We start from the raw sequence: 26,370 nt of genomic DNA on the forward strand, positions 1-26,370 counted from the left end.
CGTTCGATAATTATATTTGAATATATGTTTAAATGTGTGTGTGCACACTGTGTTTGAGGAGAGTCAGGACACCTCAAAACAGTTATAGAGCAGCTGACACAATGTCATATTTGATTTGCTCCTTAACCGTGTGATAAAGACATCAAGTCAGATCATTCAGTGCATGGCTTTGTGGCGTGCCTGATTTATATAAATGTTATTGTCATTGTATATGATATAACTAGTTTTCCTTCTGCCTATTTTATTCAATATTTATATAGTTGGATTTAATATGTAGTGACAACTTGTGTTGATTTTGTGAACAAATGTGGCTCACTGCTTTCTGGTCAGAGCCAATTATGAGTATACAAGTTGTGGTTCTAGGATACCAGAGTTTATTGTGCTGTCTCAGTCTTGCTTGAGGCCTCCAAAGATAGCTCACAAGTGAGAGCTCGTCTTGGATTAGGTAATTATTTGTATCTATTTTTGTGCCTGCTTTCCAGGTTAGGATTAAAGTGATTTAATTGACGCATTTTTTTTTTTCCCCTTGTTTCCTTGTTAGCTGCTCATACCACCTTCACCTCAGATGTTAAGGATATTTGTAGCCACTGGTTGGCTGAAAACGTTGTAATGTGTTACAGTGATCCCACCTCAAGCGGCTTTAACATTGTGTTATAAAACAGCCTATTTTATGTTTTACAAACAAAATTAGTCTGTAATAATTAACAACTGTAAAAATGTTAGTTATCGTTATAGCTTTTTTTTTTGACATGATTTTCAAGTCCAAAGAGAAAAGTGTTATTCAAATCTCACATCAACTACCTTTCACGAGAAACAAAGATGAAAGTATTACAGACATAATTTCAGATCAACAGCTTAACCTTTATTGTTTCAACATTATATCATATTATATGATTGAACACGGTGAAACTGTCAGTGGGCTTTACTCAGCTGCTTCTTTTCCCTGTGAAAAACATAAATGGTTTGTGTGAGTTTAAATAAACTTTAGGTGACAATAATTTTAATCAGTTAATTTTATAGAATTTAAACTTAACGCTTTGTAAGGTGAATATGATACTGCAAAGAATCTGCTCTAACATATTGACATATGCTGTATATATCATAGAATGATGATTGCTATTTTTGTTATTTTTCACTAAATTGACATATATTTACCTTGCCAGAGTCGCGACTTTTTGCTCTCAGCTTGTTGACCTGTGACTCTGCAATGTCAGCGCGCTCCTCGGCCTCTTCCAGCTCATGCTGGACCTTCCTGCACTTGGACAGATGAACGTTGGCCTGCTCCTCCTGGGATACAAGACAGAAAAATGTTTAAATGTTAAAAAAGATCCATTGGTCTACTGTGCATGAAATAACCATGACTTAGTATCAAGTCATCAGTGTTGAAAAGGAATATGTTTTCCTTACCGCCTCCTCAGACTGCCTCTTGTAGGCCTTCACTTTGAGCTGCAACTTGTCAACCAGATCCTGCAGCCTGGTAACATTTTTCTTGTCCTCCTCAGTCTGTAAAAGAGAATATAGATTTGCATGTTTAAATATTTGTAATGGTAAGTATATTAGATCATTTGTACTGTACATGTTAACTATCAAAGTGACTGTACCTGATAGGTGAGCTCTTTCACCCTCCTCTCATATTTGCGGACACCCTTAATTGCATCTGCTCCACGTCTCTGCTCAGCCTCAACCTCTGTCTCCAGCTCACGCACCTTTGAAAAACAATAAGACAATTAATAAGTATCCATATTTTTAGATGTGATTCTTCAGATGTGCAAATCTTAACATAACTTTCTTACCCTAGACTCAAGTTTCTGGAGCTGCTTCTTGCCACCCTTCATGGCCAGGTTCTCAGCCTCATCCAGGCGGTGCTGCAGGTCCTTAACAGCGACCTCTAGGTTCTTCTTCATCCTCTCCAGGTGAGCGCTAGTATCCTGCTCCTTCTTCAGCTCCTCAGCCATCATAGCAGCCTAAAGGAGACAGCATAAAATACTAATGAGAAATATCTTGAAAAAACACATTGGAGTAGAAGTAAGACCAAATTTAATTTAAACCTACATCAGTGATGGCCTTCTTGGCCTTCTCCTCTGCATTTCTTGCTTCCTGAACAGTGTCATCCACTTCACCCTGGACCTGGACCAGGTCAGACTCAAGCTTCTTCTTGGTGTTCAGAAGGCTTGTGTTCTAAAAGTTGAAAAAGATTTAGTCATTTAATTTATCATGTGCCTCACGTTATTTAGAATCTAATTCGATTTTTTAATTATTGAAGAAATGATTAGGTTTGTTCACCTGAGAGTGCAGAAGTCCAACACGCTCACTGGCGTCCACAAGCTCCTGCTCAGCGATCTTGCGGCTTCTCTCTGTCTGTTCCAGAGCAGCTCTAAGTTCCTCAATTTCAGCCACCATGAGACCGTTCCTGCGATCCACCATAGCAGCTTGTTCCTTGAAGTCTTCCTGGGCTCTGACAGCATCATCAAGATGCAGTTGTGCATCCTAGTGAAAACATTCCAGGAAAATATTCACATGAATGCCAAAATGTACCTGCACTGACCATAGTCTGTGCAACAACTGTATGTCTTACAATACCTTCAGCTGTGCTTGCACATTCCTCAGCTGCTTCTGGGACTCAGCTGCCTGGCGATTGGCGTGGCTCAGCTGAATCTCCATCTCATTCAGGTCTCCCTCCATCTTCTTCTTGACTCTCAGGGCATCGTTCCTGCTCCTGACCTCAGAATCCAGATTGCTCTGCATGGAGTCAGTCACCCTCTGGCTGTTCCTCTTGATCTGCTCCATCTCCTCATCTTTCTCTGCCAGCTTCCTGTCCACCTCACCCTTAATCTGGTTGAGCTCCAGTTGGACACGCAGGATCTTAGACTCTTCGTGTTCCAGAGTTCCCTGATGATATCAAAGAATAAAATATTCATATATGCCTTCAAACCTTTTATTGTACATTTGTCCATGATTTACTTTTTTTTTTCATAAGATCTCTCCAGAAAAAAATGTACCTCAGCCTCTTCAAGAGCTGTCTGGATCTCAGACTTCTCCGTCTCCACCTGCTTCTTGGACTTCTCCAGCTCATGGATGCTCTTGCCAGTCTCGCCAATCTGTTCAGTCAGATCTGAGATCTCCTCTGCAGAGAGATACATGTGTTTGATATTGTTAAGATGTTAAAATGTAAAATAGAAGTATTTAATTCTAACATATCCACACGTGTTGAATACAATGTAACTGTTACATAATGTAAAACTCACGTTGCAAGTTCTTGTTTTCACGCTTCATGGTCTCCAGCTGGTCCAGAGCTTCCTCATAAGAGTTCTTCATCTTGAACAGCTCAGTGCTAAGAGAACGAGCCTCCTTCTGTGCTCCCTCAAGCTCTGCCTGACCCTCCTCGTACTTCTGTTTCCACTCTGCCAACACCTTAATGTCATAATTAATACAGTTCAGTTGGTTAGCAACATCAAGACAAATAAATATATCTATATCATGTTTGTATGGCCTGGCCACACAAAGTAAACAATGCTACCTTGTCAAAGTTCCTCTGCTTCTTGTCCAAGTTGGCAGCCATACCATTGGCCCTCTCCACATCAATCATGAGGTCCTCCACTTCACTCTGGAGCCTCTGTTTGGTTTTCTCAAGAGAAGCACACTTGGAATTCACTGCCTCAATCTGTTCCTCAGCCTCCTGAAGGCGCTGGGCCAGCTTTTTCCTGTTTGGAAAAGGTAAGATTTGTCTCTCAGTCAAATTGTTAAAGTTACAAATACTTATTCCAGATATGTTTGCATATATTAAATACAAATAATTACATCTTTTTTAGAACCTAAATGAACATATGAAAGATGCTATATTCTAAAATGTATGCCCCAAAATAATACACTGAACACATTTAAATGTTTGGATACCATTGTTTAAATGCAAGTATTGACAAAAACAATGCAGTTGTCAGTTGAGCTATGCTAAAATGCTTCACTTCTGAACTGGCCATTTAATTGTTTGAATGTTACTCACTTGGATTCCTCAAGCTCCTCAGTGCGCTGGATAGCATCAGTTTCATACTTAGTTCTCCACTGAGCCACCTCGCTGTTGGCCTTGGACATTCCACGCTGCAGTTCAGCCTTGGCCTCCTGCTCTTCCTCAAACTGCTCCCTCAGCAGATCACAGTCATGGCGAGCTGATTGCAGTCCATGGGCAAGAGCATTCTTGGCCTGGTGTAAGAAATATTATTGAATTCACAAAATGTCCTCATCCCAAACAAATAATACAAATACACACTTAGTTGTGGTTTCTTACCTTAACCTCCTCTTCAGTCTGTCTCTTCAGCTCCTCAATCTGCTGTGTGTAGGCCTGTTTGCCTCTGGTCAGCTGGGAGACGAGAGCTTCTTTCTCTTCAATTTGACGGCCGAACTCACCTAGTGTGGAAGATGTCACAATACATTAGTTTGTGTTACGTCTCTCAATAACCTACAAAACATTTCATTCATTGATAACATGTAGATACCATTTTCTGTTAGGAGACGTGCTTTCTGTGCACTCGTGTCATTGATTTGACGGACATTTTCATCATTCTTGGTCTTCAGTTCACTAAGTTGGTCCTCAAGAGTACGGCACATCTTTTCAAGATTTCCCTAATGAGGAAAAAGAAAAGAGATGAGATAAGTGATTACCTTATTTATTATTGTAATTTGTGTATAAAATAGCATGTAATGCATTGTGTACCTTTGCTTTAGCAACAGCCTCCATGTTGCTGGAGAGGTCATCAATCTCCATCTTGTATTCACTCTTTTCCTTCTCAAGCTTCTGCTTAACACGCTGGAGGTTGTCAATCTGCTCTCCCAGCTCAGCAACGCTGTCAGCCTGCTTCTTGCGAAGAGCAGCAGCAGTGGCTTCATGCTGCAGAGTGGATTCCTCAAGGTCACGACGGAGCTTCTGGAACTCAGCCTCCCGCTTCTTGTTCATCTCAATCTGAGCAGCAGTGGCACCACCGGCCTCCTCCAGCCTCTCACTGATCTCCTCAAGTTCCCTGGAGAGGTCAGCTCTCTGCTTCTCAACCTTGGCACGAGCAGCGCGCTCAGCCTCAATCTCCTCCTCCAGTTCCTCAATACGAGCCTGTTGAATGTAGATGTAACGTCTTTCAGTAAACTTTCACTTTTAATACACAAAATAGGAAATGTATACAGTAATGTTTTGTGTAACACAATATGTCACCTGAAGCTCCTTGATCTTCTTCTGAAGCTGAGCACCCATTGACTGCTCATCTTCAATCTTGCTGAGGAACTGACTGATTTCAAAGTCCTTCCTGTGAGAGTGATAGATAAAGTATAGAGTTCATGCTGTTGACCACAACTTTAAAAGAATGATTGTTGTACAAATTAAAAAACTATATTACTTTTTAAGTTTCTCATCAGACTGCTGCTTGTCATTTTCAAGATCCATGACGGATTCCTGGGACAGTTTCAGATCACCCTCAAGCTTCCTCTTGGCTCTCTCAAGGTCCATACGCAGCTTCTTCTCTTGCTCCAGAGAACCTTCAAGCTGTACAAATAATATGAGTTTTTAATTATCACATTCAAGAAGAAACTTGCTTTTCCAATCCAAGTGTCTTTGTAAACTTACATCATCCACTTGCTGCTCAAGCTTGGTCTTGGCCTTGGTCAGAGTATTGACTTTGTCTTCCTCAGCCTGCAGGTCATCAAGAGTCTGCTGATGAGCCTCCTGAAGGGCTTTCTTTTCCTTGGTCAGCTTAGCAATGCTCTCATCCTGAGAGGCCATTTCCTCGGTCAGGTTCTTCACCTAAGTGTGCAAGAAAGTACTTGTCAATAAATGGTAATCACTATAATCGTACTTGATCTGATGGACTGATTATTATTTACGAACCTTGTTCTCAGTGGCATGTTTCTCCTTCTCCACTTTGGCCAAGGTAAGCTCCAGGTCATCAATATCCTTCTTGAGCTCAGAGCATTCATCCTCCAGCTTTCTCTTCTTGGCAGTGAGCTCAGCATTGATTTCCTCTTCATCCTCCAGTCTCTCAGTTGTCTCTTTGAGTTTGGCCTCCATCTGGATCTTACTCTTGATAAGTCCCTCACATCTCTCCTCAGCGTCTGACAGATTCTCTCCTTCCTAGTCCATTTAATGAAAATATATGTTACCACATCAACATTGAAAAACGCTGAAAAGCACAACTGCCTGTTGATGTGTACTTACAGATGCGACTTGCAGCTGCAGATCATTCTTCTCCTGCAGAAGGGACACCATCTTCTCCTCCAGTTCCTTCTTCTTTGCCAGGGCAGTAGCCAAGTCAGTTTTCATCTTATCATAGTTCTCCTTCATATTTGCCAGCTCCTTCTCAGTTTCAGCAGTCTTCAGCAGAGGCTTGATCTTGTAGTACACCTTCATCCATGGCCAGTGTTTCACATTCATGAACGAGCGGACATTGTACTGGATAGTATATACGGCATCCCTGTGTAAAAGAAGTTGCTGTTAGGGGCAAAGTAATATTCATTATTCATCCCATGACTGTGCAAGTCAAAATGTACTGTTTTCAACATGCCTGGTCGCCGTCATTTTCACAAACTCCTTTCTCATGAGGTAAGCACGGCACAAAGCCTGAGTCATGGTGACCAGAGACGCCAGTTTTTCATCTCTCATCTCCTCAAGAGTACCCAGCAGACCAGCCTTGAAGAACACCTGAACAAAGAGAAAATATAAATTTAATGTGTGTCTGCACTATACACTGTACTAAACATTAAATTAGAAAGGATTTAGGGAACAATTACTCCGCACAATCATCTAAATGTCTTATATTATTAAGAACATTTTTTTTATTGCATCAGGATCAGGATATGTGTCAAAATACTGTAGACAGTGAAAGACACTGATAAATGGCTGATGACATCTGTGCTTTTTGAAGGAAACTTCAGTCCTGCGTTTGCACTTTTAGTAATGCTAATTTTGTCAAATTTTAAGTGAGTCAGACTCATGATAACCAAGTTATAGTCATTTAAATGGCCATTCAGTTTAATTATAATTCTGAAGCATCACCTTAGACAGGATGCCGTCAAGTTTTAAAGGATCACTTGGTGTACAAGGCAAAATGTAAACTGCCCCAACAATGTCCACATGGTGGCGCAATTTCTCTATTTTTATCCCTTTACTCCTTCCTTGGCCCATGACCAAATTTCCCATCACAATCATTTAAATTGGGTAAAAACTTCTTGAGATACTCTTCCATCTAACAGTCTTAAAAATGGACTGACTATCCTTAGTAAGTACTCTTAAGTATATGAATGCAATCAAGGTGCTTACCTTGGTGTGTCCGAATTTGTACTCGTCATGAGGAACATCAATTGACCCAAGCAGCTTCTCTGAAGCCTTCTTGTTGTCAATGAACTGTCCGTCAGGGATGACACTGGCATTCAGTACCTTGTACCTTTTTATGAGATAATTAATGGTCAGTGTGAGCATTTTATTTCAATAATCTGCATCAAATTGTTATTAAAATGTTCATTGATACCTCTGTTTGAAGTCAGCATAGATGATTCTGCTGGGGAAACCTTTTCTGCAGATTCTGATACCCTCCAGCACACCGTTACACCTGAGCTGGTGGATAACCAGGAAGTTCTCCATGAGACCTGTAAAAAAGACATTTCATAACAACTTCTTTGAATAAATAGTCTCAGTTGAAGCGGCCCCATTTTAAGTAAACCATACCAACAAAGTGTCGAGATTATGATCTCTATGTACCTGGAGTCTTTGACTCATTGGGAATCAGGCAGCGCACAAAGTGAGGATGGGTGGCCCTCAAGTTAGTCATCAGCTTGCCCAAGTTCTCCTGTAGATGTAAAATGGTGACTTTTGTCATAAAATGCCACAATTGTGAACTTGACTGTAAACTGAGATATATAGGATAGATTTGCAAAGTTAAACCTTACCCTAAACTGTGACGACACAGTCTGCATAGAACCACCCTTCTTCTTGCCTCCCTTCTTGGAAGCCTCTGTTGATAATTTTAAGTAGACAAGCTTTTTTAGAACAACACATCAAATTTATATGAACACATGCTACTGTTGAAAACATTCAGTATCTATAACCTTAAAATGTGTTTTAGTTTACTGTGGAAACTTTCATACCCTCAACAACAGGAGGATACAGAACAGGCAGCAGTTTCACTGAGGACTTCTGGTACAGCTGAATGACAGACTCATTCAGTGGATCCTTGTTCTTGTCCAGCCAGCCAGTGATATTGTAGTCCACGGTACCAGCATAGTGCACCATGGAGAAGTGGCCCTCAACCTTGCCTTTGGAGGGCTTTGGCTTCTCAAATGCTTTGTTTTTGCCAAGATGCTGGTCATACAGCTTGTTCTTGAAGGATGAGTCTGTGGCCTTGGGGAACATGCACTCCTCTTCAAGGATGGAGAAGATACCCATGGGCTTGAAAAAAGTGGGAACAAGTGTCATTGAGTGATACATTACGTCAAATTAAGAACAATTACATATAATCACAAAAAGAAGTGATTACCTTTTCAATCAGCTCGATGCAGGCAGCCAAGTCCATGCCAAAGTCAATGAACTCCCAGATAATACCCTCCTTCTTGTACTCCTCTTGCTCCAGGACAAACATGGTGTGGTTGAAAAACTGTTGCAGTTTCTCATTGGTGAAGTTGATGCACAGCTGCTCCAGTGTGTTGAACTGCGAGGGGACAAATAATCAGTATAATCTCTTGAAGGCAATAAGAATGGTTCTGTCATGGAAAGTATTGGCTGGTCAATTGTTGGAAATGAAGCTTACATCAAAGATTTCAAAGCCAGCGATATCCAGGACACCGATGTAGAACTGCCTCGCCTGTTTAGTGTCCAACATCTGGTTGATACGGATGACCATCCACAAGAACATCCTCTCATAGATAGACTTGGCGAGGGCAGGCACTGAGTTCATCACCTAAATAAAAACAAGGATGTTATTTGATTGTCAGTCAATCATTTTGTAAAATAATGGATTACTAGTATTTTTAATTTGTGAGATAAATGAAACAAAAAATCCATCTAAGATGGTCCTTGACTTATTCTGCATTATGCATTTAGCGTTCAATGTGTAAAACTTATCGAAAATAGTAATAAATTGAACACTGACATTGCATTTCTTTGTTTCTAATAAATCCTACACTACCTTATTTTAGTAGAACTAACTAAATAGTAGGATATTGGATATTGATAATTTATGTTTACCTGAGGTACAGTTTGTCCCTTGGTGACATACTCATTTCCGACTTTCACTCTGGGATAGCACAGAGCCTTCAGCATGTCAGCCGAGTTCAGACCCAGCAAGTAAGCAACCTTGTCAGCCTCTGAAAATAGTTCAGTGATTTCCATCATGATATGAACAGAAACAAGTATGATTAAACTTTTTTTTTACTGTTGTTCCCAAGCTATTCACTTTGAGCTGACATTAAATACTCACCCTCTGTGCCGTCTGGCTCAGCCTGCTCCTCACGCTGCTTCTGCTTGAACTTCATGCTACCATGGTGGAGGACAGCACCAGTATTCTTGTAGATGCTCAGCTTCTCTTCATTAGTGAAGCCCAGGATATCAATAGCATTCTGAATACAAAAGATGTGTCACCACAAAACATAATCATTGTAAAAATGCACTTTTAATGTTGCATTTAATGCAGAATATATTTAAATATTTTGAAGTGAAGATCACTCACATCAGTGGCTTCCAGCTCAACTTTGTCATCAATGCTGGCCACAGTGATCTGACCCATGCTGCACATTGGGAAGTCGTAGGGGTTGGTTGTGATGAGTGCCAAATCTGGAAATCAAAAAAGGGTGAAAATGTTCATAACATTTTTTTCATATGATAACTATAAGTATGTTAAACGTGCAAATTCTCAATCTGTTTACCAATCAGCTCCGGTATGTGGGCAGTCATCATCTGATAGAAGATGTGGTAGCCCCTCTCATCAGGAAGCTGGAATGTCACTCTAGACTTCTCCAGCAGATCTAAAAATGTTATTCGTAAGTCACAGCCCAGTCAATTGTCAATTCCAGTCATTTGTATGTACTTTGAGGATTGTTACTTACATGTCTCAATATCAGCACTAGCCAGTTTGCCAGTTGCGCCGAAATGGATTCTGATGAATTTACCCTGTTTGGAACAAAGGGATGTTTAATGTCCCTCCACATAGGCAATCTTTAACAAGACCTCTCTCATTTGTAGAAATCATTTCATACTTACAAAACGAGAAGAGTTGTCATTCCTCACAGTTTTGGCGTTACCATAGGCCTCCAGCAGGGGATTGGCTGCAATAATCTGATCCTCCAGTGACCCCTATAATCCAGGTTTAGAATTTATTTTTGGTTAATGACTTTATTTTTCTCTGGAAAAATATTCCTTAGGTAAAGATCCTTGAATTGTAATCATCAGTAACATACCTTTGAAGTGTCCCTCTTCTTGCCCCCCTCAACTGAGATTGTTGCAAAGTACTGGATGACACGCTTGGTGTTCACAGTCTTTCCAGCACCAGACTCTCCACTAGGTATGGACACAGATATATAAGTATTTGATCAAGATATTTGACTATGTTAAACACAGTCAACAAATGTAAATGTAACAAACTTACGTGATCAAGACAGACTGGTTCTCCCTATCTGTTGAATCCAAAACAAAGGAATTAACTATGTTTTACTGCAACAGAAACCTCATAGTGACAAATTCTACATTGTTATAGTCATGACTTACCAGTCGCCATGAACTGATAAGCGTTGTCAGAGACAGAGAAGATGTGGGGTGGAGCCTCCATACGCTTCTTGCCTCTATAGGCAGATACACATTCAGCATCGTACACTGGGAGCCACTTGTAGGGGTTCACAGTGGCACAGAACAACCCAGAGTAGGTCTGAAAGTGATCATAGATATTCAATAGTTACTTCTATGTTTCCTACCAGTATAACCATTTTCAATAGTTGTCTTTTCTCATAAAGCAGATTGTCTTACGTAGATCATCCATGCTGCATAACGCTCTTTGAGGTTATACAGCACAGAGGCTTCATTGAGATGGGTCATCATGGCCATGTCCTCAATCTTGTCATACTTTGGAGGGTTCATTGGAGAGACGTCATCTTCTTTAACTGTCCTTTCCTGTAACACAACATTTGTCACAATGCGAACTGAAAACCCAGAAACTCATATTAAAAACCTAGATGACTCTGAGTTTATGATACCAACCTCCTCAGTGGTAAGGACTTTGACGGTGACTTTGCCACCATCTTTCTTGATGATTGTTGCCTTCACGTACAGCTCCTTGACATCGGCCACGTAGCAGGCACTCTTGGCATCAAATGGGGCATTTTGAGCCTCAATTCTCTCCTTCTCTGGTTTACGAAGGTAAATGGCAGCTTTGCCGTATTGGGCCATCTCGGCGTCCGTACTCATGGTGCCGGCTTATGTCTGTGTAGCAAGTCAAACAATAGCAATCTTAGAATGACCTTTTCTGTCCATTTCATTGAACAGTATCTAAGTACCTGGTATTGTACTAAATAATTAAAGTGGCAGTAGGCAGTATGTTTTTGGCATCACTGGGCAAAAATTCCATAATAACCTTTCAGCATATTGTAATTCAAGTGTTCTGAGAGAAAACTAGACTTCTGCACCTCATCACTGCTCTGTTTTGAGGCTTTAGAAAATCTAGCCCGTGAAGGGAGACTTTGGCCAATCACAGGTCATTTCAGAGAGAGAGCGTTCCTATTGGCTGTGCTCCGGTCATGCGACCGGAACTTGGCGTTCCTTCACCAGATTTCACAATTGCGGCACAAACTTTCTCATTTTACAGCTAAACCGTTCACTACAAGATGATTCTGAAAAACATTTGAGGCGAGAAATAGGCATTAACGTAACATTATATTGATTCATATTTGATCAGCGCTGCCTAGTTTGAGCGTTTGGTCGGAGTTTGCGAGTGACTGACAGCCGGCTCTCATAGACATTAGTTGGACAGCAGATCTCAGATCAGCTCTTACTGGTGGTTTTCCTCCGGTCTGTGAAATCTTGCAGATGCCGTTAGGAGCACCGGAGGACACAGAGGCACATGATTTTTTTCAGGTTACCTGTTTCATGTACTACTGTCACGATATAGCGACCGTTTCATAAAAATAACTTTTAAATCTTTAAACTTTTTTAATCTCGCATACTTCAGCTTTAATATATCCACACCAAAATAATGTTTTTGTATCATTACAAGTGGCCTTAAGCTTAGTTAAAGCCTTTCAGACCGACAGACTGTTTGTCTATACTGCAATTTCATTATGTCTCTCTATTCTGTACACACAACATGTATTGCATGTCTGTTCGTTTAGGGAGTGAGATCTATCCTCAGTCGCTCTTCCTGAATTTTCTTCCATTTTTTCCATGTTAAAGGGGTCCGAATCGAGGGTCTAAGGAATCCGTCCTATGTCGTATGCTGTACAGATTGTAAAGCCTCTTGAGTCAAATTTGTGATTTGTGATATTGGGTTATAAAAATAAAATTGACATGACTAATTGTTCTTACAATTAACAGCAGTCATTATTTGAGTTTTGTCCAAATTGGATGCACCTGAGGTCACTGACTATACACACAAATACTTATACACATGCTAAAAAACATAATCAATGATAAAAGTTGTACATACCTTACTCCTCCCCTTTGTGAAAAGAATGTTGTATTCCACAAACCTATTGAAAACATTACAGTATGTGTTAGTCAGTGCAGGAAACAACCAAAAATAAATTGTAAAAATATAACTTGCGCCTACACATACTATATTGTAAAGTTACGTGAAAAATATAAATTTCAATTTGTGTCAGAGGAAAGCACAGAGTGAATTGAATATTAATAGATACATTTACTCTTACATGACACTATATTTTGTAAATTATTTTAAAAAATAAGGAATACATCTAAATGGCACAATGCATAACAGCAGACACCACCTCACCACAAGTAGGCACTCCACTGGTCTTCCACCACACTGTCTGAGGCTGTCCTTGGACCCCTTATATTTGGTCTGGTTTGCTTACAAAGCAAAGGTTCAAGTAGACTAATGTGCCAAATATGGTGAGGATGACAGTTGAGTCTTGAAGCATTTGAAATATTTTGGTGGTACTAAATTTGGAAGAATCCCTACTTGAGTAAGCGATTTTTGAGTTCTTCTTTTGAAACATATACAGTTGTATGTACATATACTATAAGCAGTAGATGGAACAATGGTTTCAAATAAAAATGATTACACCCAACAGAAAGCTGTGGTGTTCTCATTCACATCTTAAGGTATAAACACCTTTCAGATGTTTGATGATTGATAATTGGTGATGACAGAATATTCTTTAATTTGAGATTATGTTATGAAATTTATATGAAATTTATATTATGAATCTGAAATTTGAAAGCTGACGGTGATGTTACTCTTAATTAACCAAGCTAATGGCAAAAATAACTCTAACATTGCTCATACACAACCCATACACAAACGTTTAGTATAGCAGGCATCCCAAGGAAGCATACTGGGCTCCAACTTTTCTTTTATTCGGAATAATCAGAATCATGCTTTTGATGTGATAAAAAAATATTATTCTGATTATTCAGAAGATTAGATTATTATGGTGATATTTATTGTGCACATGTAAACTTACAGAGATATGACTCATCTTTTTAATCACTAAGTATGCAAAAAAGAATAATTGGATGTAATTATCTGTTTAAATTACACATTTAATATTGTCTTCTAAACTATCACGATTTCATAAGAATGTAACTGTCTCCTCAAATGTAAATTCCAAGCTCTGTGATGTGTTCTTAGAGGAGATTCAGTCTATAGAGTGAGTTTGATTCAGTGGTCCAAGTGAGCCAGTTGTCAGACAACTTGGGATGTAATGAGGAACACATGCTATGTCTCTGTGAGCCACATTTGTTAGGGGCCCTCTGTCATACTCCATCATGTAAGTTGAGTAGTTTAAAAGTTGCTGTGTTGAGGTGAAAGAAGTGGGCATGTCATCAAAGAGTGGGAGGGTGCAAAGCTCGCCCTGGATTGGTTGACTGTATATTGATTAAGCAAGAGAATGTTTTGACTAAAACGGAACACTGGTCTAAATATTAGGAGACATAAGTATTAAAAGAAAAAAATGTTGCCATGACGTTGCTTTGAGATTTGCTGTGGATGTCACAAAATGTCTTTTATTGGTGTATTGATATCTACCCGAGCTATGTCAGGCGAGAGAAAAACAAATAATTAAGTGAAATAGTTATGTCACATCAAGTGTGAGTGAAAAAACATCACGCCTCTAAATGTTTTGCCAGCCAGAGATGCTGCATTGAGAAAATCAACACATTAACTTATTGTCTATGTGTGAATATAAATGAGTATTTCATGTTCAGGTAACGGTTTGCATGCAGTCGCAGTGAGCATGCAGCTGATTGATGGCTCACAGCAAAGCCCTCCCACTCCGGGGTTTACCTCACTTGGTCAGATGCTAGAGCCATGCTATTTAGGCTACTTTGAAATAAGTTCAAAGCTACTTTTTTGTTTTCCTATTCATTTATGCTCACCAAAGATGATAATTACTTGATTGAATTCTGAATTGCTTGACTGAGATCATGACTGCATTCAAACTAGAAGTGAATTTTTGATAAAACCCAGTCTCATCTGACAAAATTAGCTAATTAATTCATTAAAAATCTGTGGTGACTCCTAGTGGTGTCCAATTAAGGGAGGGTGTGGCAAAATAGATTGTCATTATCTGCTCATTTTGTACGACAGTCTACCTGCATTGAGAGCATATTCATAAATCATTTTTTTTCATAAATGTCTGTGTTGATGTTCTTTTTAAAACATGTTTTATATAGGCTGACATGCCAGCTCAATGTAATTAGATAGGTGTTATGTTGGAGCACTGAGAAGGATGCAAGGTGATAGGTCGTGTGGCGTGGGTGGGGGTGGGATTTTTGAGGCACCAGAAGGTTGTTGAAGCTTCTGTAAAAAACAAGTCTGCTCACTAGTTACCAAAGTGAGATGCTGTAGCATAGTGTAGAAACACTTTGACCTCTCATGGTATAATCTATTTGTGTCTAAAAAAAAGAGGATAAAAGGGACTGCAGCTCACCAAGGGTAGAGAGGTAATGATGAGCAGATAGATGGGGCATCTTGTTTGACCTAGACTTGAATTGTGGTGATCCATTTCTGCGGTGGAACAAATCAGATCATAGGATGTGTTAATAAGGGTGGATGAAACGCAAACTGCATATAGCACACATAGATTAAGTGTGTCCTTTACTTCCTGCAATGGATCCTGATTGGAATGGTGCTCTTAACAACGCAAGGGCACATGGCAGACTGCCAGCATTGGCTTTTTGCACCTAGCCGCTATGAATTAATGTAATCGGCTACTTGTAGTACTGTATATTAAACCTTTCAGATACAGGACGTATCTCACACACATCCCTCAGTCACTCACTGGCCCATCTGCCCCCTAACCATCATTATACGGTAAGAATCATACTGTATCACATCTGAGCCTTTGTGCCTTCTGTGAAACTTTGGTGTACCGTGACTTTTTCTTGCGTACCGGCACTTCTCACAAGCTGCCATACTCTTTTCTGCCCTCTCCATATCAGCTTTTCTGAGAGATTCATAATCATATGACACAGCACCAGCGTTTTTTTGCGCTGCCCCTCATAAGCCGTATGAATATAAACAATGTGTAAACAATGTGGAGAGAAACTGTAATTAATCGATACAATACGTCCTTCGCATCCCTTTTGTAAAATAACGAATAAACTTTGTCATAACTTTTTTTTTAGTTGTGAACAACTATAATATATTAATGGAACATTATTTAAAAGTTTTATGAATCTGCTCTTTTGATTTACAGAGTATAATTTTACAGGGCTAACATTTCCGGAAGAATGTGCATACGAAGTGATATGTGTAAATAATAAAATAATTATTCAACTATGGCAAGTTTTGTCTTAGAGCTTTTTTTTTAGTTATCTATAGTAACAATAGTGGTCCAAAATTATGTAAAATTGCATAATTAAAAAAAATAAAAAATCTCCTAGTATCTTTTATTCACTGTAGATATTCAGAATGTGTCTCTCTATCCTGCTGCATAACATGTAGGAGCATCCTGACTGAGACATGGCCCCTAAAACCTGAATGAATAGCTCACACACCTCAGCTCTGCATGCATACCTGCTCGTGTGGCTGGCTGGTGTTGATTCCATGCTGTAGCCGTCCTATAATATATCATAGCAATACTATAGGCAACAATAACACGGAAGCACTTTAAGTATTAACACTATGAGTAAGCAAACACACCACCTCAACCCTATAATGTTTCAGTTGGAATATTACAGTCTTAGAAAATGCATAACCCAAGTATAATAATAATAATAATAAATAAATAAAATACTTTTATCTCCCACTTCAAGCACTGGTTTCGTAATTGAAGTCTCCTTTAATTCATCCTGTAATTATTTGAATCGCAGGCTGCAGCGTGAAAACGAAACCAAATCTATGTTGGTTACACAGCTGCCTTCGGTTTCGTTTTATAATAACAGATACCCACCCTAGCTGCAGAGAGATGCAGTCTACGACAACAGTTCATGGTGAGTGCTTATTTTATTTATCACGAGTATATTAGCTAATAACTTTTAAACTAATAGGAAATCCACTGCTTAGTGCCCATTTGCTGTATGTCCGCAGGGCTGCAGATAAAAGACTTTATCTACACACACTGCTCGTTACCTCAGATGACCTCGGCTAATTCAGGACAGGAAAGCGGATATCAGGAGTAAAAAAGAAACAAAACTTTCCGATTCATTTAGATTAAGTTACACTGAAGTCATCAACCCCCTTTAATGGCCGTCCAAAGCAAAAGTAGTGAAGTATATTACCCGTAATAATGGAAAGTTAACGAGATACATGTAAAACCAACCAGAGCACGTGTGTGTGAAACGTTTCAGACTGTTATAAATGAAATAAAAGCATGTCCATTAACTCATTGGAAAAAGGCAAAATATAGGCTATTAATGAGGTTCCATCAATAAATTAGCAACTATGAAGTAATGGAAGAGAGGTGCATGCATATGATATGGTCTAGTTTACTCCCATGCATCCACTTTGCAAACTATGGCTTTGTGAGTGTGATGATAATGATGTTGGTTGTCATTATAGGTTCATAGTCATCTGAGGTGTAAGTGCACTGTAAACAATTGCTGTTAATTTACAGCAGGATTTCAACAGCATTAACCTGTTATTGTTAAAAACAGTGCTTTATTGTTAATAAGAAAAGAAAATCTGTTAAATTACGCTCATAGGCTGTTTTTTAACTGAACTATAATGCATTCTTAAAAAACAAGTCTATTCATCTAGGCAAAAAAATAATGTTTATTAAAATTAAAATACAACCTAAATAGTGCATTAAAACAAATCAGTAAGATCATGTAAAAGAAAGGTGAAAAACAGCTATATAATGTATCTTTAAACAGTAAATTAACTGTAAAATACTGTGAAATTAATAAAAAAAACAACAGTATTTTTCATTAACAGTACAAAGCTGTAAATTTCAGCGACAGTATAATAATGTTAATTTTACAGTAACATAAAGGCAACCCTGCTGCAAGTTCTTTACTGTTATTTTACTGGGAAATTCTTAACAGTGTGTGTGAAGTATTTATGTTTACATTTCCCTGACTAATTGGAACAATAAGAAAATATAGGTGGCTATACCCATTAGTTTAAATAGGTGATATTTAGTTTTGTTGCATGTTTTTCCTCAGTCAGAGCCGTCTTTGAGGTGTAAGATTGTGAATGCATTTATATATGTGTGCTTGTGTTCATGTTTGCTTGTTTGTTTTTCAGCTGATGGAGTCTGACCATGGATGAGGAGGTTGACCCTGACGACGAAAATGTGAACTCCGTCTTGGCTCAGGAATCCTCAGAACTGCTCCACATCCTTAGCGGTCAGTCACCCGCAGTCATAATGAAGTTGTGCCAAATGATGCCCAGTGATGCCGGGTGGAACGCCAACATGGCCCCCGGTAGCTCCTCTGCAGCAGCAGCAGCAGAAACAGAACACATCGAAGCCATGTTGGAGTACTTCAGGGTGGCCAACGCTGCAGAGTGCCGCAACTTCCTGGAGAGCATGTGTCTTTTGTGTGAGAACATCCCCATGCGCCTGGAGTCGAGGCTCATGTCAGTGGCTGGATATGCAAGTAGTGAGTATAAAATGATGCTATGAATGTTAACAAGCGAGGCTAGTCCTGGGCTAGAAGGTTCATGCTGATGCTTCGGTGGTCAAGAGGCCTACAGTATGCGCAGTCGTTTTAACAAGTCATTAAAGTTAATGTTAAGACACAAGATGGGAATTATATAAAATAAAATTGAATCTGTAGAAAGAGTAATTTAACAAAAATGACACAGGACATGAACTGCGACTGCACTTCTCTCTGTGGGTTGAAAAGGAAGTGTGTCATGGAAAGCACCATGCAACCCTGCAGTATTTCACCAGTGCTGCATTTTGACTCCTTTACCCACAACAAAGAAAATAAGAGCCTAATCAGTATAAAATGTATGTGTAACCAGTTTCAATGGAACAAATTGGCCTATTCGGTTTACTTTTGAAATATTTACACTCTATCTGTGGATGGTCGCTCATTTGAGTTGAATCAGGTGATCCGATATTTGGTATATTTTTTTAAACATTGTGGTTACCACAGCTTGCCAACCACCTACTGTTTCATAACTGTAGAGCTCTGATTAAACTGTGACTTCAGCACGGTACTGAAGCACAAACGGTTGATTGCTGAATCGGGCACACAGTATATGCAGGGCTTAACTGTCAAGAGTCCATTTTCTCACTGTGGAGCATAGCAATATGATGTGGCGTGATCACGTACATACTTTTGTTGGTTCGTCAGTGAAATTGATTTTATTTGATTATTATTTGGAAAGGAAAACTTGTGGCTTGTGTGTTTGTTATCAGTGTTGAATCACCCCTTGATTCCATCCATTCAATATTTTTGATGATCGAAACGTTTTAGTTTTTGCATTACATAGTAGATTAAATTATTATATTATAATTGTTTTCAGTTTCTTGCACTGAAAATCATATAGAGTACCTGCAACCTTTGCAGGTGGGGGTTTTCCTCTTATTTTCGGTCCCTATTTACATGTCATTTGCCATAAAGCCATAGATGCTCTGCATTTTGTTCTGTTTACCGCTTGGAGTGGAATAATGAATAATTTGTGATGGTCTTTCATGGTCTTTGTGCTGGCCTGGGTAACAGTATGACTTTCTGTTTGACTGCTCAGTTGATGCCATAAAGTCTCCAGCCACAGTGTCTCTAAGAGATACAGCTAGTTAACGCTTGTTAATGTCTGTCTGTGGGAGTGGGAGACAATATACATGCATGATTTTGTGTGTGTGTGCATGTATGTATGTGTGCAGATAGGATTACACATTTTGTTTGTGTCTGGCTGCACTGGCTTGCATAGGTACATATACAGTCTGCAGGTGTCTTCCATAGATTTGGTGTTTTTTATACTATCCAATGTACGCTAACTTCTTTTGCAACAACAAATTGGTCAAAACTTAAACAGGAATTAAAATTCCAGTATATAATGTATATGCTATATAAACATAGAAATTACTTTAATAGATTGGCTCCGTTGTCACCGGTATCCGATCCAGCTATTCAAATCAGTATCAACCTGATATCCGATCCGGTGGCTGTATTGGTGCATCCCTACTGTTGTGTATTTGCATATTGAGCAAATCCAAAGCAGCTCTCAAAATAAAACGTGGCTTACCTGGAAGATAACACATATTAAATAAAATGTAAGGGAATTGTTCTAATGGTCTGTTGTTAGGTGAAAGGTATTTCTTTACTGCTGTTTTGTTATCTTTATTTTGTTTATAGTAAAGTGCCCCACAGCAGATATAGCCTTATTGACAAATGTAAGAGGAAAAGTGAAAGTAAGAGGCAACTGTGGTGCAACAATCAGCATATCTTCAGTAAATCTTATGACTTCTGTTTCGCTTTGGGAATCCCCGGCCTTTCCTTTGTTTCTTTTTTTTTTTTTCATATCTAGATAATTAAGACACTAAAAGTGAGTAATGCAAAATTGTTGCAGTGCACTTGATAGCATTAGTCTTTCTGGATATTTTCTAGTATTCCCCGGTATTTTTTTAATCTACTGTATGGTTTGTATTTGTTTTTCTGCACTGTAGATGTTTGTGAACATTCAGGTCCCAGTGTTACGGATGGGAAGTCGTCATCGCCGCCTTCAGAGCAGCTCATCAAACGGCCACGGATTGGTAGAACATACATACAGTACACACAGCGCTTCCATCTTGTTGCATTGCAGCTACAAACTATCCTGACAAATGACCATTCACTGGTTAAAATCCATGTATTTATTAAGAGAACTGGATACAGAGTGCTGCTATGTCCAACTGGCAATTGCAGTACTGTAATAATAAGAAAATCTCTGTGCGAAAAAGCATTTTCCTCAACCAAAGTGTGTCCTTTAAAGGAACATTGTGTAACATTTCGAGGGATCTATTAGCAGAAATGGAATATAATATTCATAACGATGTTTTCATTAGTGTGTCACCTGAAACTAAGAATTGTTGTGTTTTTGTTAGCTTAGAATGAGCCCTTCATATCTACATAGGGAGCAGGTCCTCTTCACGGATTCGCCATGTTTCTTTGCCATGTTTCTACAGTAGCCCAGAACGGACAAACCAAACACTGTCTCTAGAGAGAGCCTTTCAAGTTTTTACATTACCTGAAGGCCACCGTAGTTCCGTGGTACCGCCAGCGCCGTCTGACTTTGTTAAAAAGTAAAATAAAATTGGTGTATGTATGCGCTGGGTGAGCAACTCTCATCAGAACGACTGGGCTCCATCTTAAAAAAACATTGTATCCACTTCTCATAATACATCTGACCTAAAACATACAGACATAAAGCACTTGCTGTTCTTTGACAGAGTTATTAGTTAGTTTTGCTTGCTACCAACATCAAGACATAATCGTAAATGTCGTAGTAAAAAAGCGAAAGGAATGAGATGTTTCCATTCCACAGTAGTGTGTTAATTGAGGGAGTAAACTAGGCATCTTAACTATGTCACTTTTACTGAGTATCATATTACCAGGCTCCACCAGTTCTCATGTTCCAATGTGCCAAACCAAAAAAAGCTTACTTGAATTACCAAGAGCCACCTCCCTCTGCAAGAGCTGCAAAAGCCAAGCAGCTGATTTAGTTTTTTGTAGTTTGTGAGTATTTTGGATTCCACGAGTCATTTCATTCAGCAGACACACACAGGCCTTTTCAAACCAAATAATCTGCTTTCTTGTACTGTGACTTTTTTAAATATTGTATTTTGAATGTTGAGTGTTCTACAATAACTTTGTGTGTTGACATATGAACAGGAAGTTTTCTGTTGAAACTTTAATTAAATATAAAGTAGTAAGGAACCATCTGGCCCTGTGGGTTGCGGCATATTAATAATAGGGCTGCTGTTCATTTGTGTGTTGCAACTTTGCACCTCCTCAAGAAGAATGGGCCTCATTCACCAACCGTTCTTAAGAGGAAATTACTTCTTAAAACCCACTTACACAATTTTCAAGAATATTCTGACGTTCACTGATGCTTTCTTATTTGGGATTTGTTCTTAGGTAAGAACAGAATCTATGCTCAAGAGCACACCTAAGCACATTTGAGTACTGACATGTTTGTGCAAAATAATTAGTTGTTGCATTTTCTTCAATTAGTTGTGTAATATTATAGGATTTAGATTACTATATTTTTTTATTATTTATGATATTTTTTAGTATTTATTTTTATTATTTTAAAAAGCATTATGGTATTTTAAAATAAATAAACACTAAAGTAACACTTCAATTCACATCAATTATGTTAATTGCAAACCATCCAATAATTAGTGATTGATCATGCTATTTATAGGCCCAAAGTACTGTGATCTATTTCCGCAATGGCATATTTACTGCTGCTGCAAGATGTTGAAGATTGTGTCCTGAGGAGAGAACACATCCTACTGCAGAAGTACCTCCACTTATGAACTAGATATTTTTTTAGGGCTGTCAATCGATTAAAATAGTTAATTACGGTTAATCACAAATTAATCACAAATATTTTATCTGTTCAAAATGTAAGAAGGGAGATGACTATATATTTATTATTGGAAATCATTTACCAACATAAAACAATGGCAGATATTGTTCAGAAACCCTCACAGGTACTGCATTTAGCATAAAAAATATGCTCAAATCATAACATGGCAAACTGCAGCCCAACAGGCAACAACAGCTGTCAGTGTGTCAGTGTGCTGACTTGACTATGACTTGCCCCAAACTGCATGTGATTATCATAAAGTGGCCATGTCTGTAAAGGGGAGAGTCGTGCGTGCCCATAGAACCCATTTTCATTCACATATCTTGAGGTCAAAGGTCAAGGGACCCCTTTGAAATTGGCCATGCAAGTTTTTCCTCGCCAAAATTTAGCATAAGTTTGCAGCAATGTTTTACCTCCTTAGCGACAAGCTAGTATGCCATACTTACACACCAATGGATTCCTTAGGTTTTCTAGTTTCATGTGATGCCAGTATCTTCACTCAATCTAAAAATCGCAAGTTGCGTTATTGAGTTAAAGAAATTAGTGGCTTTAAAACCAATTTGCGTTAACACGTTATTATTGCGTTTACTTTGACAACCCTAATTTTATTTTGCGTTTGGAGTCCGGTGCTCCACCCTCTTTAAACTTCTTTTCGGGCATTCTTGATTTAATTCTCTCAACTTTTCTTTTCAATTTCTGTGTGTGCACACGGCTCTGCAGTCTCACTCACTTTTACATGGATTGACGGGGCATTTACCTATGCTAATTAGGATCAACTGGTATGCGCTTTCAATTTATGAGGCCTTTTGGATTCATCATTATAAGAACATAGGTGCGAACAATTCTGCGATTTAAGAACATGTAATGAATCTGACGTAGACTTTTCTTAGGACCTTTCTCAAAAACAAATTTAAGGAAGACCTAAGGAAAATATTGGTGAATGAGACCCTCATTGTTTCTCCGCAGAGAAACTGCCCTCTACAAATAATGTGTTATAATGTTTTCTACTCACAGATCACTGGGAGCAGTACATTGCTGCAGTGATGCATTTATTGCAGAGGAGGTGGGAGCGACTCAGTGAGCGCCTGGTGAGGGAGGTCCAGCTGGAGAATGTGTGGGTCAGCCCAAGAACGGCAAACAGAGGCAAGGACAGACCTGATCAAACCCCCGGATCAGCAGAGAAAGGGGGCAAAACACCAGGTTAGCATGACTTCCTCTTCCTCCTATCAAGAATCTGCTGAATTTACTTGGAAATCTAATCTTCATTCAAGTTGAAATATTTCAAAATATACTTCAATGTGGTACATTCAGGTGCAAAAAAACTGACATTGCAAAGGTGAAAAAAAGAAAACACTCAACCTAGAAAGAAATGCGTCTCTTATGATGCGGCTTGGTTACGCAGACACAACACAATCCTACTCATGCATACAGTAGTTAAAGTCTGCTCTACAATAACTAAACATTTTGTCACCAAACTCAGATCCTGATGGGGATTATGGGTCTCTGGAGTCCAGAGTGACATTGGAGAACTTCCTCCAGGGATGTGCAGGGAAGGTGACAGTTCTCGTTGGCCAGGCTGGATCAGGAAAAACCCTGCTGATGTCTTGTTTAGGACAGCAGTGGGCACATGGACTAGTAAGTTTACATTTTTCTCATCATTCAATAGTTTTTTAAAATACATATTTTCATGATTATCTGGGATATTCTGTGTCATTCTGTTGGATTGGTGTCAGGGTTGATTAAATTAAGAAAAGGCGAAGAATCAGCTACTCAGAAACAATAGAGGGGTTTTCTACAAATTTTCTAAAATGTTCTAAAAAGTTTCATACGTCTCTAATCTATAAGGATCTGCATGTTTTTATTGGTGCAATCCAACAGTCAGGTAACACATCTGGCCAGCACAAACAAATACTTAGCAGCTACCAGTTCTGCAGCAAGGGGAACTCCACCAATTAGCACATCAGTGTCTGTTTACAGGTCTTGGGGAGTATGTGTGAAAAACGTTGTATAAATCCTTTTGTGGCTCCAGAGGGAGTGAAGGGGTGTGAAGACCAATACATTGCCTGTCAAGTGATGTCAATGGCATCTAAAGGCTGTTTAAATCCCGTCCAAACCTTTTCATCAAAGAAAAAACACATCTAAAGGTTCCCTGTGGAGATAGGTTTTGATCAAACTTAACCGAATTTATGCATTTAAATGTAAGCTCACGTCAGGCTAAGGCTAAAGCTCTATTAATTTGAGATCAGAGATATTCAATATTTGTTGTCTTGGATCAGGGTCAGGATAAAAAAAACGGATGTTATGATATTAATACCCACATCGCAACGTGACCCCCGAACACTTCAGCAGAGCCAGATCTACGTACCGGCATTCCAGGCAGATGCCTATGGCCTCCTTGTCACTAGGGGGCCCAGAGAGAGCGATATTGAACATCAACTGCCTACATAATGAAAATATTTTAAAATATACATTATTATAAATTATTAAATGTAGGCTACATTAAAAATGTTTGCGGAATAAAAATATAACATATGCAGGCTATATGAAGGCAACGGACGGACTTATATGTAATCGGTAGATGCCACAATTTATCTAAATCTATTTGTTCCTCAAACGTTTCATAATGCAAGCTACTGCTACTCTCCAGTGTCTCCACTTTGCAGCATGTAACAACAACATAAACTATCGTATACAAATCAAAGAATATATTTAGCCCATTAATCAGGGCGCTGTCATAAGAATGTAGCACTATCAGAGCGCCAAGTATTTTGTAAATTTATGAACGATTATATGTCCAAATCAGCAGGGGGAGGCGTGTAGAAACAGCTGTTACAGTATGTTGTGAGCTACTGCTGGCAGGCAGCTGCGAGCAGGAGTTGTTCTTGTTTACACTGTAACATAGGATGGCTCTGCATTACATATTCAACTGTAGGCAGTCGTTTTTACTCACAGCTACAGTATTTTTCAGCTATGATTTTGATTGTCATTGCTTGTTTGTGCTTGTTGGCATAAAGGTATTTTATGCATCTAATTTGTTCATTCTAAATTCACAGAATGAATTGTGGTTGCGTTGTTATATAACGCTAAACATTTAGTAACATGCATTTTAATTATATGGCATACAGTATTAGCCCGGGATCATTGAATCTCATTTTCTGTCGTAGTATTGTTTATTTGTTGCGTCAAAATTCATTAGCACCTGCTATAAACAATCCAGCCCCTCTGTAGCTCCATCAATCACAATTTTCGGTGCCGCTGATAATGTGGCAGTTTAAAGGTAATTTTTTTTTTTTTTACCAAAAATCAAAATGTGCATGTAGGGTAATCTACCCATTTAATCCAGCTCTGATTGGGCAGCTCGCCTCATGCAGAGATGAGGAGCGGGCTGCAGAGGTCTGGTAAATTCACTCCTTTCTAACTCCACACCCCCAGATTTTTTTAATTTTCAAACATGTAGATGTCAGCCCCAATCAGTTTTGCGCAGCCCCTTCTGGAGCCACAAAAGGCTTTATACAACTTTTTTTTAACATACCCATTAGTACTCCACAAGATAAACTGTAAACAGAGTTTGATGTGTAAAATTGGTGGAGTTTCCCTTAAATTGTTCCTTCTCTGCTTGGTTCATTCTCTCATTTTGTATTTATTTTATCCTCTCTTTCCATCCCCTTCTCTCTCGTATGATCAAGGGCCCTATCCCTTCATCTTACCTGTTTGTCCTGCTAGAGTTTCGTCAGCTCAATGAACTGTCCCGCCCTCTCTCCCTGTCTGAGCTGCTATTTGGACACTACCTCCCTCTGAAGGGGGGCGACGAAGAAAAGGTATGCAAGTAACAGTGCTAGAACAGTGCCTTCATAAATCAGGACTTTTCTGATGTTAAATTTGTAGCATAACAGCTACAGCAGTCCTGTACTGACTGCTCTCAGGTTCATTGGCAGGTCACAAGGCGCTGCATTCATAAAGCTGAGTAGTGCCAAGAGTTGGTCCTGTTTGTAAAATTCATGAATTTCTAAAAATGTCCACTTGAAATCAAAATGAAACTAGAAGGGTACTTGGAGAGTTTCCCTAAGTGAAAAAATAATGTGTGTACCCGCCCCGTGATTCAGATCCACTCCAAAATTTAATTTATTAATGAATGAATGTAATTTTTTGTCCATGGCCCATGCTACACCCTTTCATCAAGTTTCATGAAAATCAGGCAAGCATTTTTTCT

At 39.1% G+C, this 26,370-nt stretch overlaps 2 protein-coding genes across 2 annotated transcripts in view; one reads left to right on the forward strand and one right to left on the reverse strand.

The window, feature by feature from the left end:
• Window positions 1–840: 840 nt before the first annotated feature.
• Window positions 841–11,422, reverse strand: LOC119486462 (myosin heavy chain, fast skeletal muscle-like). Its single transcript, XM_037766598.1, has 39 exons — window positions 11,216–11,422; window positions 10,985–11,128; window positions 10,730–10,886; window positions 10,611–10,638; window positions 10,423–10,522; window positions 10,226–10,318; window positions 10,072–10,135; window positions 9,892–9,990; window positions 9,696–9,799; window positions 9,447–9,585; window positions 9,215–9,333; window positions 8,778–8,927; window positions 8,508–8,678; window positions 8,119–8,419; window positions 7,921–7,985; window positions 7,733–7,820; window positions 7,503–7,620; window positions 7,295–7,418; window positions 6,540–6,676; window positions 6,194–6,449; window positions 5,867–6,109; window positions 5,606–5,782; window positions 5,379–5,524; window positions 5,198–5,288; window positions 4,709–5,098; window positions 4,491–4,617; window positions 4,283–4,401; window positions 4,001–4,197; window positions 3,518–3,701; window positions 3,246–3,411; window positions 3,000–3,124; window positions 2,581–2,889; window positions 2,284–2,487; window positions 2,053–2,178; window positions 1,794–1,964; window positions 1,602–1,706; window positions 1,408–1,503; window positions 1,156–1,287; window positions 841–943 (listed from the first exon to the last, which is right to left on the reverse strand). Exons 1-39 carry the CDS (start codon window positions 11,420–11,422, stop codon window positions 923–925), a joined length of 5,793 nt encoding a protein of 1,930 aa, XP_037622526.1. The 3' UTR covers window positions 841–922.
• A 5,033-nt stretch (window positions 11,423–16,455) lies between these two features.
• nlrc5 (NLR family, CARD domain containing 5) overlaps window positions 16,456–26,370 on the forward strand; it is a 45,064-nt gene continuing 35,149 nt past the window's right edge. Inside the window, 6 exon segments of the mRNA XM_037766594.1 lie at window positions 16,456–16,627; window positions 17,883–18,238; window positions 20,254–20,340; window positions 23,175–23,360; window positions 23,641–23,795; window positions 25,847–25,978. Of these exon segments, the coding sequence (XP_037622522.1) occupies window positions 17,899–18,238; window positions 20,254–20,340; window positions 23,175–23,360; window positions 23,641–23,795; window positions 25,847–25,978 (900 nt within the window). The 5' untranslated portion in view covers window positions 16,456–16,627; window positions 17,883–17,898.

Source organism: Sebastes umbrosus, chromosome 4 (genome assembly GCF_015220745.1).
Source record: "Sebastes umbrosus isolate fSebUmb1 chromosome 4, fSebUmb1.pri, whole genome shotgun sequence".
Lineage (NCBI taxonomy): Eukaryota > Metazoa > Chordata > Actinopteri > Perciformes > Sebastidae > Sebastes > Sebastes umbrosus.

What these genes read in the sequence shown, in the direction of transcription:
- LOC119486462 (XM_037766598.1), bottom strand. Translation starts at nt 11,422, where the DNA reads ATGAGTACGGACGCCGAGATGGCCCAATACGGCAAAGCTGCCATTTAC. An exon ending in CAATGAGTCAAAGACTCCAG is followed by an intron (nt 7,621 to 7,732) that starts GTACATAGAGAT and finishes TCTTTTTTACAG; the next exon opens with GTCTCATGGAGAACTTCCTG. An exon ending in TGAAAACAAGAACTTGCAAC is followed by an intron (nt 3,125 to 3,245) that starts GTGAGTTTTACA and finishes ATCTCTCTGCAG; the next exon opens with AGGAGATCTCAGATCTGACT.